Raw genomic sequence first — 14,464 nt, 5'->3', positions numbered from 1 at the left:
TTGAAAAAATATTATAAATATGCCTTAGAAATTAAAGAAAAATATGGAGACAATAAATGAACAGACTGGAAATATCAGAGAAACAAAAACAATGGAAAAGGTCCAGGTGGAAATTCTAGATGTAAAAAAATACCTGAAATAAAAAATTCACTGGGTAGGCTTAACAATCAATTGGACACTACCGAAAAGTGCAGTGAACCTGAAGATATGTTCATATAAACTATCTACATCAAAGCATAGAGAGAAAGCCTGAAAAGAAATAAAGAAATTCAGTGACTGTAAAAAAAATATCCAGCAATCTAACTCATAAGTAACTGGAGCTCTAAAAGAAAAGAAGATAGATTGGGCCAGAAAAAAATACTGAAGAAATATGAGCCAAAATTTTTCCAAACCTGATGAAAAAATATTAACTCACGGACACAAGAAGCTCAATAAACCCCAAGAAAAATAACAATGACATCCACATCTAGGCACATCGTAGTTAAATTGCTGAATATGAAAGATAACATCTTAGTAGCATGCAAAGGGAGGGGAAATATATTATATGCAGGGGAATATACTCTAACTTCTCATCAGAAACAATGAAAGCTATAAGACAATGAGTCTTTCATTAAAGAAAAATAAAAGTCAACTTAAAATTCTATATCCAGCAAAAAATATCCTTTTAAAATGAAGGCAAAATAGACAAAAGCTGCAAGAATTTGTTATCAGCAAACCTACACTATGAGAAATATTAAGAGTAGCTTTTCAGGCTGAAGGGGAAATGGTACCAGACAGAAACTCAGACATGCAAGAAGGAGTGAAGAACACTATATATGGTAAGTATGTGTGTGAATAAAAAGACTCTAATTTATTAATTTGTTTAAGAAAACTGTTTGAAGCAAAAAAATTACTAATGTATTATGAGGTTTGTAATATATGTAGAAGCAAACTACATGACAACAACAGAATGAAGATTGACAGAGGGGAAGTGGACATAAGCAGATTGTCAGACTAGATAAATTATAAGAAGACAGTGAATTAAGCCCAAAATAAGCAGAAAGAAGAAAATAAAGACAAATGTAATTATTAAAAAATGTTTAATGGATAAGTTTTTTTAAGATTTTATTCATCTGAGAGAGAGAGAGAGAGAGAGCATAAGCTGGGGGAGGGGCAGGCAGAGGGAGAGGGAGCCCCACTGAGCAGGGAGCCCAGTGGGGGGGGGCCAATCCCAGGATCATGACCTGAGCCACCCAGGTGCCCCTTGAATGGATATTTTTAAAAAAGATCAAAAGTTGGTTCCAGAAAAAGATCAGTAAAATTAGTAAACTACTAGCTAAACTATTTTTAAGAATGAAACAGAGAAAGCGATTACCAATGTCAGGAATGAAAGAGGGAACACCACTACAGGTCCTACAAATGTTAAAAGGAAAATGAGAATCTCAGGAACAATTTTATGCCAATAAATTCTACAACGTGGATGAAATTGACAAATTTCTTGAAAGCAAATTGACAAAACCAACACAAGAGACAGAAATTCTGAATAGCTCTATATCTGTTGAAGTAATGGAACTGATAATTTAAAACCTCTTCCTCTCTCTCCCTCCCTCCATCCCTCCCTCTCCCTCCCTCCCTCTCTCTCTCTCTCTCTCTCTCTCTCACACACACACACACACACACACACACACACACACATTCTCTAGGCCTAGATGGCTTTGGTGGTGAATTCTACCAAACGTTTAAGAAGACATAATATTAGTGTCCCACAAACTTGTTCAGAAAATAGAAGAGAACATTTTTCAGTTCATTTTATGAAGTAACATAAGCTGTGCCAAAACCCAGACAAAGGCCTTATAAGAAAACTACAGACCAATATGCCTCATGAACGCAGATGCAAAAATTCTTTTTTTTTTTTAAAGATTTTATTTATTTATTTGAGAGAGAGAGACTGAGAGAGAGAGCACATGAGAGGGGGGAGGGTTGGGAGGGTCAGAGGGAGAAGCAGACTCCCTGCCGAGCAGGGAGCCTGATGCGGGACTCGATCCCAGGACTCCAGGATCATGACCTGAGCCGAAGGCAGTTGCTTAACCAACTGAGCCACCCAGGCGCCCCAGATGCAAAAATTCTTAACAAAATATTAGAAAATCAAATGCAAGTTTAACATTCTTTTAAAATCAATATGATTCACCATATTAACAGAATTAGAGAGAAAAACAATATGGTTATCTCCACAGATGCAGAAAAAGCATTTGACAAAATTTGATCCTATTTCTGATAAAAACTCTCAGCAAACTAGGAATGGGAGGGAACTTCAACCTGATAAAAGGCATCCTACACTTAACATCATACTTAATGTAGAGGCTGAATGCTCCTCCCTTGAGATCAAGAACAAAGATGTCAGTTCTCACCACTTCTATTTAACCTTGAACTGGAAGTCCTAACCAGTGCAATCAAGGAAGACAAAAAAATAAAAGGCATAAACACTGGAAAGGAAGAAGTAAAAACGTCTTCGTCTTGACTCATAGACAACATGATTGTATACCTAACAGATCCTTAAGAATCTACAAAAAAAATTAAATGACTTCAATAAGGTCACATGATATAAAGTCAATATACAAAAATCTCTTGTATTTCTATGTATTGGCAACAAAAATTTAAAAAATAAAAATTTTTATTTTAAAACACAAAAATTTAAAAATAAAAATTTAAAGATTACCATTTACAACAGCATAAAAATTATAAAATACTTAGAAATACAGTTAATAAAAGATGTTCAAGTTCTCCACATTGAAAACTACAAAACATTGTTCAGAGAAGTTAAAGAAAATCTAAATAAGTGGAAAGAGATATCACTTTCATGGATAAAAAACCCAATACTGTTAAGGTATCAGTTCTCCCCAATTTGACTTACAGGTTCAAAGCAAACCCAATCAAACTCCCAGCAGGATTTTTCACAGAAACTGACAAGCTTGTTCTCAAATGTATGCAGAAATGCAAAGGACCTATAATAGCCAAAGCAATTTTGCAAAAGCGCTCAAAGATAGAGGACCTGCTTTTAAGACTTACTATAAAGCTATAGCATCAAGATAGTATGAATTGGCATAAAAATAAATCAGTAGAAGAAGAGTCCAGAAACAGAACAGAATATATATGGTATATATATGGTCGATAAATCTAACATGGCTTCAAAGCAATTCAATGGGAAAAGGAAAGACTTTTCAACAAGAAATACTAAACAACTGGACATCTAAATGTAAAATAATGACTCTGGATTCCTACCTCATACCACATACAAAAATTCATTTGAAGTAGATGGGAGAACTCAATGTAAAAACTAAAATGATCAAGATTCTGGAATTAATAGGAGACTATTTTCATAACCATGGGGAAGGCAAGAATTTTTTTTCTAAGTAGACACAGAAAGCACTAACCATAGAAGAAAATATTGATACACTGATTTCATCAAAATTTAAAACTTCTGCTCTTTGAATCCTACCACTAAGAAAATGCAAGGACAAACCATAAACTGGGAGCAAATATTTACAAAATGTTTATCTGACAAAGGACTTATATCTAGAATATATAAAGAATTTCTATATTCAATAAGATGATAAAGAGCCCAATTTTTTAGTTAAAAAGGGTGTAAGATTTGGACACTTGAAGATATAGAAACAGTAAATAAACACATGAAAAGATGTTCATTACCAACAGTTAACAGGGAATCAAAAATTAAAACAATGAAATATTACTGCCTATCACATAGAATGGCTAAACTTAAAAAGGTGGAAAATAGCAAATGTTGACAAAGATGCAGAATTCTCACACACTGCTGATGGAAGTATAAAATGGCCTTAACTACTTGGGGAAAGTGTTTCCAGTTTTCTTATAAAGTTAAACATATGTCTACTCTATTAACCAGCAATTCTACTCCTATGTATTTACATAAAAGAAATGGAAACATGTCTATACAAAGACTTGTACATAAAATATTCATAGCAGCTTAGTTCATAATAGCCAAACACTGGAAACAACCAAAAAGTCCACAACAAGTGATAGAGAAACAAACTGTAGCATATTCATGCAACAGAACTTTATCTTGACAATAAAGAGGAATGAAGTATGAATACACACATGGATGAATTTCAAAAACATCCTTGGTGAAAGAAGCCTTGCACAAAAGGGCATATGTTGTACTACTCCATTTATTTGAAGTTTCAGAACAGAATCAGAATCTCTAGTGACAAACTGAAATAGGAGATGGGAGGTGGATGATGGGGGATTGCCTGGGAAGGAGCAGAGGGATCTTTCTGAGGGGATGGAAATGTTCCGTATTTCCATGTGTGCTTTACACAGTTTTCTGCATTTGTTAAAATTCAGCAAACTGTATGTTTAAGATCTGTATATTTTGCTATATGTAAACTATACTTAAATAAAGAGACAGTGCCTGCATTGCAGGATTGTTATAAAAAAAAACAAGACAAGAATACAAGGAACAGGCATTGAGAGGCCAACAGACTTATCTAGACAACTCAGCAGGCCCTACAGAACACTGCTGTACCGCACAGTGGATTTTCTGATGACCACCAAATCATGGCGGAGGTGGAAGGAGGGGAGAGAAATCTATTATTCAGCCACTGAAAATGGCTGCTATTTAGTGAAAACTATTTGCCTGTAATGTTCACCTGTGGAACAGCTGATACCCAGAGCATGCCAGATAAAAGCAAAATTATTGCTCAGTTTCTTCTGTAAAAGTTACCACTAACAGTGTTGCCCTAAAAGAGATAGACAACTGCCCTGGTCTCAGCCTTTAATTAATGAAAATGCAGAGTTAAGAGACATACTCAGACCTCCTTGTAAGAGCTATTCCAACTGCCTGCCTGCCAAGTTTGGGGAGCTCTCAGCCCAAATCTTAGAAAACAGCCTTTTCAGGGAAGAAAATACCTTCAGGTGGGCCACCACACACGCTGAGTCTACAATCTACAGCTGTGGTCTCCATGACTTCTGTTCTCTTTGGGGATCGAGGTGCCAAAACTGTGTAACTTACAGTGATCACAGCCACATCAACTCTGCATTTAAAAGAACCAAAACTGGGGCACCTGCTGGCTCAGTCAGGGGAGCATGTGACTTCTGATTTCAGGGTCCTGAGCTCAAGCCCCACATTGCGGGTGGAGCCTACTTAAAAAAAATAAAAATTAAAAAATAACCAAAACTATGCTGCCTAAGCTATTAACTAACCCCTAGAGATGAGTGGGGGAAAAGAAGAGGGACTTAGGCTCTTGACTCAGAATTCTTTTGAGGAGTCTCCAATTTGATGTCTTGTCATCATCTGCTATGAGAATGCAGAACTAAGAAATCCCACTGTTTCTTTCCCCCAAATCATATAAACTGTTGTGTTTAAGGACTTGACCGTGGGGTAGTCGGAAGTCAAGAATCAGAGCTTGCTGTTTGACTGAGCCTTGTCTTTCTGGCCTGCAGGTATACAGACTGGAATAATAATAATAATCTTTGATTCATGACACTCATCCCTGCTCCATGCATGGTCCCTCTTTCATTTTATTTTTATTTCTTATTTATTTATTTTGCAGGGGGCAGAGGAAGAGGGGGAGAGAGAGAATCCCAGGAAGGCTCCACGCCCAGTGCGGAGCCTGATGCAGGGCTCCATCTCACCATGTTGAGATCATGACCTGAGCTGAAATCAAGAGTCAGATGCTTAACCAACTGAGCCACCCAGGTGCCCCTGGTCTCTCTTTTAAAGTAATGTAATAAATACCCGTGAATTCACCAGAGGCAACTACTCTCCTGAATCTTGTCCATCATTCCCTTGCTAAGGCTTTCCTGATCTGGCCAATGAAAGCAAGGCAGGGAGAGAATTTCCTAAAGCTCCCACCACCTCCCTTAACACAGACTCAAGTTAGGATACAGGAAGACCAGAGGCAGTACCCACAAAACCGGGTGCCCACTGAGATAATCAAACTGCTTCCCTGAATGGGACTTTCCAATTTGTGAGCCTGATTTATTTTTTTCAGTAAGAGAAAAGATGTAAGTCCCTTTGAGCAAAGTATGCCTGATATATATCACAATATTTATTTTTGGTAGAGTAATGGATCAGTCTTCGGGGAAAGCTAGAGAAAAAGCATTTCTTGAGCTCAGATGTAAATCAGTCACTCTGAAAAATCGCAGGGGAATCTATATTCTTACCCCTCTGCTAACTACAGCTTGCAATAAACACTGACTTTTAAAAGTCACTGTTTCTAGACCTAACACTAACAACAGAGTTAAGGATGTGAGGCCCAAAAAGCAACTGTTTCTGGAATGTCTGCACCTAATTCCCCAAAATGACAATACAACTCAAAACGAAAGAAGAGATCCACCCAACCTGCCGGTATTAAGTTGTACACCAGCGGGGCGGGGGCAAGTTCTAAGCTTTACACGCAGTACTCATTTCCAAGGAGGAAGGATGAAGTGCGGCTGGGCTCAGGATTTAAGGGTCTCCCAAGGGACCAGCCCAGTTATTAGAGGCCAGCCTTCCTATCTACATTAAATGTATCACAGAGCAGGACAAGAGTGAAACTGAAGGACGGGGGAGAAAAGGATCTTCGATGAATCAGTAACTTAAACAGAGATCTTCAAAGGAAAGCTATTTAAATCTAAGGTGTTCCTAATATTAATTATCCTGAACATCTCACAGGCTCTGATTCACATGCTACAAAGAACACAAAGCCTTTTAATTTTCCTACCTGTCCACGGCACTAGCGGTGATAAATCAGGTATACAGAGAAACCACACATGACTAACGAACCAACCCATTAATGGCGAGCAAAGATCATTTGCCAAGATGACTTATTCAGACATAGTCACATATCATAACCAGCAATATCCTGGAGGCTTAACGCAGCAGGCATAGAAAGCAAGAGCTGGGGCACTCCCTGCCAAGTGTCGGGCACTCCAGGGTGACTGGGGCATCCTCCAGATGCCTGCTATCCAGGCATGAGAAGATTTTATTCATGGCTGCCACCTCCCCAATCTCTTCAAGGTAGACTTGCACTTGGAAAAATACCGAAACTTCTAAAAGGCCTCTTGGGTCACAGAGCTGCCGAGGCCCCAACCTTGCTACGGCCCCTCCTCTGACACTCTTAGAATTCCAGGTACCCTCAGAAAGAAGACCCAGCCTCTGCCACCAGCAACCTTAGCCGTTAGTTTATAGATCTTTATTGTAGGCACTCATTCAAGTAACTGAGCTCCAACCAGGTGTCCGACCCTCTTCTTCTAGGTGCTTGGGAGATGCATAAACAAACAAGTAAATAGATGGGAGTGAGGGAAAGAGAAGAGTTCCCTAAATGCCAGTCCCTTTATTTTACCGGGAAAATAGGCCCAGTGATAGGAATTTTTCTTTGAGCTCAGAGTTGATGGTGTGGCCAGGACTTGAACCCAGGTTGGATCCTTAGCGGGACTGCCACATACAGTGGTGCACAGGGGATGAGGATGAAATTCAACCTATGTTCTGCAACCCAGGAGCAGCCTCATTCCAGTACTATATTCTCACTGTCCCAGACTGACCAATTCCCTTTAACAAAAGCCCCCTTCACTGGAAGGGACAACTCAGGTTCCCCAGATCAGCAACCAACCATCATTAGCAGGACCCAGGAGAGTTTGAGTTCTTTCACGGGATGTAACCCTGACAAGCTATACACTCCCAGCTCTTGTCATGAGTGAGAAAAGTCTGTTGAACTTGAATCTGTTAAGAAATCCACCAATGGCGAAGGTCCCCTGTAATTAATAATCATGACAATAATTTCCTATATTATCATCAGATCTGAAAGGGAAGGCTGCTAGCAAGCTATTTTACATTCTCGTCAAATCCTTTACTCCTCACGATCCCAAGCTGAGGATCTGTCATTGTTCAATCCCAGCTCTAAAGTTCCATATGGATGATGGGAATTAACTTAACCAACTATATGAATATCTACTCTTGACTAAGTGCCAGGGATAAAACAGTGAATACCACCACCCTTGTCAACAACAACACACCGTTGTCTCTGACTTCATGGAACTAACACGTTGAATACAGAGCTGGGAAAAGCCCAATTGCTAAGGAGTCCCTGACCAGACTGGCAGCCTGCTTGGGGCCAGGTCTGGAAGCAAGAATGTATGTGACCAGCCTATTCTCCCCTCCCTTACTCCATTTTACAGAAGGAAAAATAAGGCCCAGGAATGAGAGCAGGTGGCTTGCCCAAAGTCAGACAGCTGATAATTGAGCTGGGACTTGAACCCACAGTCTCCGGCTTTCCCCCTTCCACCACATTGCCTCCTCCAAGGTTCCAAGGCTGCAGAGGGAAAATAGTTGGTTCTACTGACAGATTGCTTCCTGATGCATGTGCACCCAGAACATGCAGCTTCAACCCATCTTATCAGCACAGACCTCATGCCTATGCTCATCTCTCAAACCAGAATGTTTATAAATATACTTCACTGATCTAGAACTGGGTGTCCTCTATCTTCATTCACTCTCATTTATCACCCTCTCTGGGTCTCTCTTGATGTTTACTTTCACTTTAAAAACCTCATCTTATAAGAACAGAGCCCTTTTTATCTGATGCTAGCGCCCCTTCTGCTCCTGGGGTCTAATCAATCCATGTCTGGAAATAAGCCAGAGAAGGAAGCAACAGTCCCTTTTATGAAAACAGGCACCTTTCTAAAATGATCTACCCCTGAGCAGGGTACAGACAGAAATTTAAATGAGAAGGAAATAAAGACATCCTCCAGCGACTGCCTCCCATTTTCCAGGTTGTTTGGAAAGGGGGTCCAAACTCAAGAAGCCTGAAGAGACAAGAGGGTTCAAAATATAATATAATAGTGTATATAGTTCAGCCTCCTCCATTCTGAGGAGTTTAAGGTCTCCAAGATAGTAAGAGAGGGCTCACTGAACACCAATTGCAGGTATATATAAACAGGGGTGCTCAGAGATGCCAGACTGAATGATCCAGACATCTGGCGACCAACACAGACCTTCACCCACCATATTATTTTATTATTTTACACCCACCTGCAGAGCAGAGTCTCCACACCTCCTACCACCCCCTAGCTGCTGCAGCCTGCAGCCTCAGCCAGCAAGGGAGGCTGTCTACGTATAGAGGGGCAGAACCAAGTCCCCACTAGCCAGCCCACTCTTTTTACCATGGCTCCCAACCCCAGGCTTTCAGAAATAGGTCACAGATCTAGATGCAAATGCAGAAAGCACCTCTTCTGAAGAGGACAATAGTTTTGGGTTTTTTTTTTTTTTTAGATTTTATTTATTTATTCATAAGAGACAGAGAGAGAGAGAGGCAGAGGGAGAAGCAGGCTCCCCGCTGAGTGGAAAGCCCGATGTGGGACTCGATCCCAGGACCCCGGGATCATGACCTGAGCCAAAGGCAGACACTTAACCATCTGAGCCACCCAGGCACCCCTGAAGAGGACAATAGTTAATTCTTAATTGTTTGGGGGATCCTTTGAAGATCTGATGGCAGCTCTGGACACACCATGAGAAACTGCAAGCATGCAGTTTATATGTAATTTCACTGGGGGTGACTGGCCTCTGGGGACGTATAAAAAGGCAGAAAGGGCTAACGTGCTCAGAGCCAGCTTTGAGCAAAGAAGCTGTGGGTGGTTCAGGTAGGTAGTCAAAAACACAGTTCTTAACCAAAAAGGGAGAAATGATGTCCCTTCCTTAGCTACTACAAGTTCCAGCCTTCAATTAACCTTTGAAATTTCAACAAGAATTTGGAAACTGAGAGCACACTCACGCACACACGCACAAAACAAGGACTCATCTTTGTGACTTCCTATCTTCACGTCACAGAATGTCCTGTGGTTGCTAGTTAAGATAGAGTCTCCCAACAGGGCTTATTGCAGAAGGGCTGGGTACCAGCAGAGGTAAGAAGTACGGCAGAGGTGGACACTGGGATGGAGGACAGTCCAGACAAGGAGAGAGGGATAGCTAAGCTCTCTACTGGCTCTGAGTAGATCCTGGCAGGGCAGGTCCTGACCCTTGCTGTTGGCTCCCCTTGGAAGTCAGACCTGCTGACCCCTTTGCAGCAAACCAAGAAGTCCAGTCCAGGCAGAAACAGCCCGTTCCTTTTGGGTCCACGGGGAGTGGGGGATGCATCCTCTCATTTCTAGGGAGGAGACCCTGGCCCACAGCTTGCCCATAGCCCCCTCGTGGCCCGGGGGTGTCACTGCAGCCCCCTCTGCATTGCTGGACAAAAACCTCAGGGAGGCAGCTCTAATAGTGGTAGAGCAGAATATTTGGTTACCAGAGGCAGCTTGGCATCAGTCTTCAAGCCATGGTGAGGCTGTGTTTGTTCTTGGTTTCTTAAACTAGGACCAAGATTGACACTCAAAGTGATCCTTCTAAACCCCTCCCTGGTACAGTCCCTACAGGGAGCAAGTCCAAGACCTGCTTCATTAAGCCAATAACCTCAGAGCTTCTGTAACATTACCACTGCCCTGTTGATCACTCCTTCCTGCATCACACGTGATTACGCACAATTGTTTCAAAGCTCAACAGAAATAGCAAGAATACACAACACCCTCTGGTTTGTAGATTGCTGGCTAGATTACAAAATACTTGCAGAACACTAAATACCACCCCCCACCCCCATATCCTGGATTTCCAGGTAGCAGATCCTACAGGGGTTTGGGGGAAGTCAGGACTTAAGAACACACGATGAGAAAGAGTGTGGCCCTTGGCCCCATGCAAGCAGAGAGGGTGTCCATTAATGAAGCTAACTAGCAACTCCACAAAGGGACAAAGTGCAACCCACCTGGGTTGGGGACTTGACTGAAAAGACCAGAGTCGGGGTGGGGGAGAGTCGATCCAGTGGTTCAGCTACCATCTGTCAGAGGTGGGGACGAGAAACCGAACCCAGCAGTGGGGAAAGTGCCCACTGAGGAGAAGGTGGAAAGTTTGGGAGGAGAGAGGAGGGTGCAGTGTGCCAGGAGGACCTAGAGCAGAAGTCCAGGGACCAGAAGTGACTGGGGTCAGGGGAAACAGACGGAAGCACAGAGAGTCTTTTCCTTTTCCGGGGGAGCAGAGTCCTTACCTCCTTGATTTTCTCCCGCTGGGCTCGAACTAGGCTCTGGGGCTCCTTACTCTCATCTGCCCTGGTCCCCAGGACCGGGTGGCGGAGGCGGCTCCGGAACGCGTTGAAGTCAAAGCTAAACGGGATGCCCCCCTCCTGGGGTCTGAGGGCCGTGCTGCCGCTGCTCCGGGCCACCGTGGCCATTTCCCGTGTCCCGGTGGGGTGCGTGCGCCGCAGCCACACTTTCCGGCGGCGGGTACTTGCTTGGCTGCTGGCGTCGCCCTCACCGGGGGCTGGCACAGCGGGCGCCGGGTTGGGAGGCGACTCCTGCTCGCGGGCCAGGGGGTGGCCGGCGACTTCGGCCACTACCTCCAGGCCGGGCTGCTGGGTCCGGGGGGCCAGGAAGAGGCGCTTGAGACGAGAGGAGTTGGGCAGCAGGAAGAGGGCTCCGAAGCACAGGGTGATGAGGCCCGAGAGGAAGAGAAGGAAGAGGAACTTCTGCGGCAGCCGCAGCCCCCACGGGGAGGCCGGGACGAAGACGGGCACTTTCCTCATGAGCATCGTGGCCTGGCACGGGGCTGGGGCCGGTCAGCTCCGGCCTCAGCCCCAGGCCCTCTCAGTGCGGGCACTGGGCAGCAGGGGCTCGGGGCGGGGACGTCGTCGAGGGGCGCCGCCCGGGGTGGGGGTCCGTGAGAGTTTCGCCGCTTCGGAGGCTGCCCCCGAAGTTAAGGGAGTTTGGGGCGAGTGTCCCCGAGCTGAGGCAGGGGCGCAACGGCCTCGGCGGGGCCCGGGCGCGCCGGGCGGCACGGCTCGGGGCCCGGGCCCGCAAGGGTCGGCCGCGCGCCACAGCCTTCTCTCCGGCCGCCGCGCAGCCCCTCCTCGCAGCGGCCGGAGCCCGCGGGGTCCGCGCCTTCCCGCGCTGCGGCCGCCGCCGGGGCCGTCACATGCCGTCCGCGGCGCCCAGGCCGTCCGCGCGGAGGGGCGCCGGCAGGCCTCGTCCCCGCGCCGAGCCGCCCGCAGCCCCTCGGCTCAAAGTTTCAGCCTCAGAAGCAGTTTCCAGAGGGGGCCGGCTCAGGGGGCGAGGCGGTGGCGGGGCCGGCGTGTCAGCGCCGCTGCGAGAACGCGCCGACCCAACCGGGTCGCGACAGCGCCCGGCTCGGCTATCCGGACACGTCCACAACTTTGCTCCAACGCGGAGCGGGCGCCGGGCAGCGGCAGCAGGCACTTCTGAGCCCGCTGGGCAGGGGGCTTCCTGGGCCCCCGGGAGCCGAGGGATGCCCGAGCCGCGGTCCGGAGCCGGGCGCCCTCCGCGACCAGCCGCGGCGGGGCGGCCGCAGCTGCGCCCGGGAGTGCGGACTCCCGCCCCGCCAACTCGGTAGGGCTCGGCAACCCGCTGGGATCACCTGTTCCCGTCCCCCGCCGGCTCCGCGGAGCGCGCAGCCCCGGCTGCACCTCTCCCGCTGCAGCTGGCGTCCTCGCAGCGGCCGCTCCAAACGGGCCGCTGCCGCCGCAGGCTGAGCCGCCGCCGCCGCCGCTGCTGCCGAGCCTGCGCTCCACACGCGCGCACACCCGCCCGGACGCCTCCGCCGCCGCCGCAGCTCCGCTTTCACTGAGACAGCGCCCGCGGCCCCTCCTCCCTCCGGGCCACGCCCTCGGGCCACGCCCACTGCGCGCCCAGCGATCCTCCCCCGCCGCGGCGTCGCAGCCAGGCCAATGGCCTCGCGTCCGTGGGTAGGGAGCGCGGGGCCTAAGCGCCGGTAGGGAGAGGCGACGGGACTCCAAGCCACGCCCCCTCCCTCAAGTGGCCAGCGCCGCGCACACTCCCCCCCCCACCATCCAGCACCAATGGTCCAGCTGCGCGGAGTTGGCGAGGGCGGGGTGGAGAGCGGAGCAAGGTCATTGGCTGCCTCGGAGGGATCCCCGTTGGGCTGCAGTCGCCCATTGGTTAGTGGCCGGCGTTCGCTGGACTGGGAGCGACCGCTAGGCCCCCTGGCCGCCCCCGCCCGCGCCACTCGGGTAGTTGGTCTCCGGGTGGGGGCAGGAGACCCGGCCAGTCTGAAGGGCTCTGGCCATTGTTCAGGAGCCGCTGTCACCCCTCCGTGCCAGTCCAGGATTGTCAGGGAGCTGGGGGCCTGCCCAGGGGTCCCCAGAGCTTCTGCAGGAGCCGTGGTGGTGCTGCCCGGGCAGGCTCTAAGGAAAAGGTGGCTGGAGCCAAGCCGGAGAGCTGTGGCCACGGCTGGACCAGGCTAAGGCAGTGTTTCCACTGGACCCCCACCGACCACTGCTCTGCCACAGCCCCAAACCCGACTAGGGCCCCCGGGTGGGGGAGGGAGAGATGCGAGGGGAGGGCAGGGAAGAAAGAACCCTGGTCGTGTGTACAGACCACACACATAATGTGACATGCGTACCTTCATGCCTGCGTGTGTTTATGTGCACGTGTGTGCTCGTATGCATAGATACCTATGCGCTCAGGGATTGCATGTGAGTGAGTACCTGCACACATACACTTAATTTAGGTATGGACACCAAGTGATTATGCCAGAGCATACATAGACATCTATACATATCAGTACAAACATTGACATGTGTGCACACATACCCACTGATGCACAATAGACAGGTCCAAATACATGCACATGTACACACTGCCAGGCATATATTCCCAGACCTGTGTGTGTCTCCACCCCAAGGCCCTCCCTCACACCTTCCTCCTTGGGCTTAAGTCTCTCTGTGCCTTCCCTTCCTGTTAAACCTAACCCAGGGCAGAGCAACATTGTGCGGTGTGGGTCTTTCATGCAAAACACTTTATAGAGACAAATAACAGCAGAGGGAGAGACAAATTAAGAGGTGTAATAGGCAAGAGGGAAAATATCTGCTTTCAGCTGCAATTTAAAATGAAATGCAGCATTGACGAGACAGAAAATACTGCAGGGAGGCCTTTCTGGTTAGAAGAAGCGGCCCAGGCGGGCTCTCACCTCATAAATCTTGCTTCTTCCCTGAGGCCTGTTAGGATGGGCCATGGGGACTCAGACATCCTTCTCCCTCTGGCAGGCCACTGAGGGCAGACCCTCCCCTGATATTTAAATACCCGTGGCATGTAAATTTCTTTCACTTGAAAGTAAGACTGCTCTGGGTAACAGGTGCAAATATGTTGGTGACTGGAGAATAGTCCCTCCCAACCCCACAGGTTGCAACTAGCTTAAATGTAAAATTCTAATTCAGATGTTTCAATCTCTCACAAGTTTGATCGGCAGGAGTCCGTTTCCTGGAACCAGCTGTGAACACCAGAGACAAACATGTGATCCCCTTAGATGCAGGAGCCCAGACACCCAGCCTGGCCTGTTCCCATCCCCAGTGCCCAAGGATCCCCTCCCTGGGTCCCACTCCAGGAAGAGGCAGACTTGTCTTTGGAGAACCAGGAGCCC

General features: G+C 47.3%; 1 protein-coding gene across 3 annotated transcripts in view; it reads right to left on the bottom strand.

Moving 5' to 3' along the window:
- MAN1C1 (mannosidase alpha class 1C member 1) overlaps positions 1-11,755 on the bottom strand; it is a 137,919-nt gene extending 126,164 nt beyond the window's left edge. For all 3 annotated transcript variants that reach the window (XM_044914439.1, XM_044914440.1, XM_044914441.1), the window contains exon 1: positions 11,061-11,755. In XM_044914439.1, coding sequence (XP_044770374.1) covers positions 11,061-11,600 — 540 coding nt within the window. In that variant the 5' untranslated portion in view covers positions 11,601-11,755. The remainder of the gene's footprint in view (positions 1-11,060) is intronic.
- Positions 11,756-14,464: the final 2,709 nt, after the last annotated feature.

Source organism: Neomonachus schauinslandi, chromosome 4, assembly GCF_002201575.2.
Source record: "Neomonachus schauinslandi chromosome 4, ASM220157v2, whole genome shotgun sequence".
In the NCBI taxonomy this organism is placed as follows: domain Eukaryota; kingdom Metazoa; phylum Chordata; class Mammalia; order Carnivora; family Phocidae; genus Neomonachus; species Neomonachus schauinslandi.
Note: the sequence above shows the minus strand (reverse complement) of the source record. Positions and strands in the feature narration are given on the sequence as shown.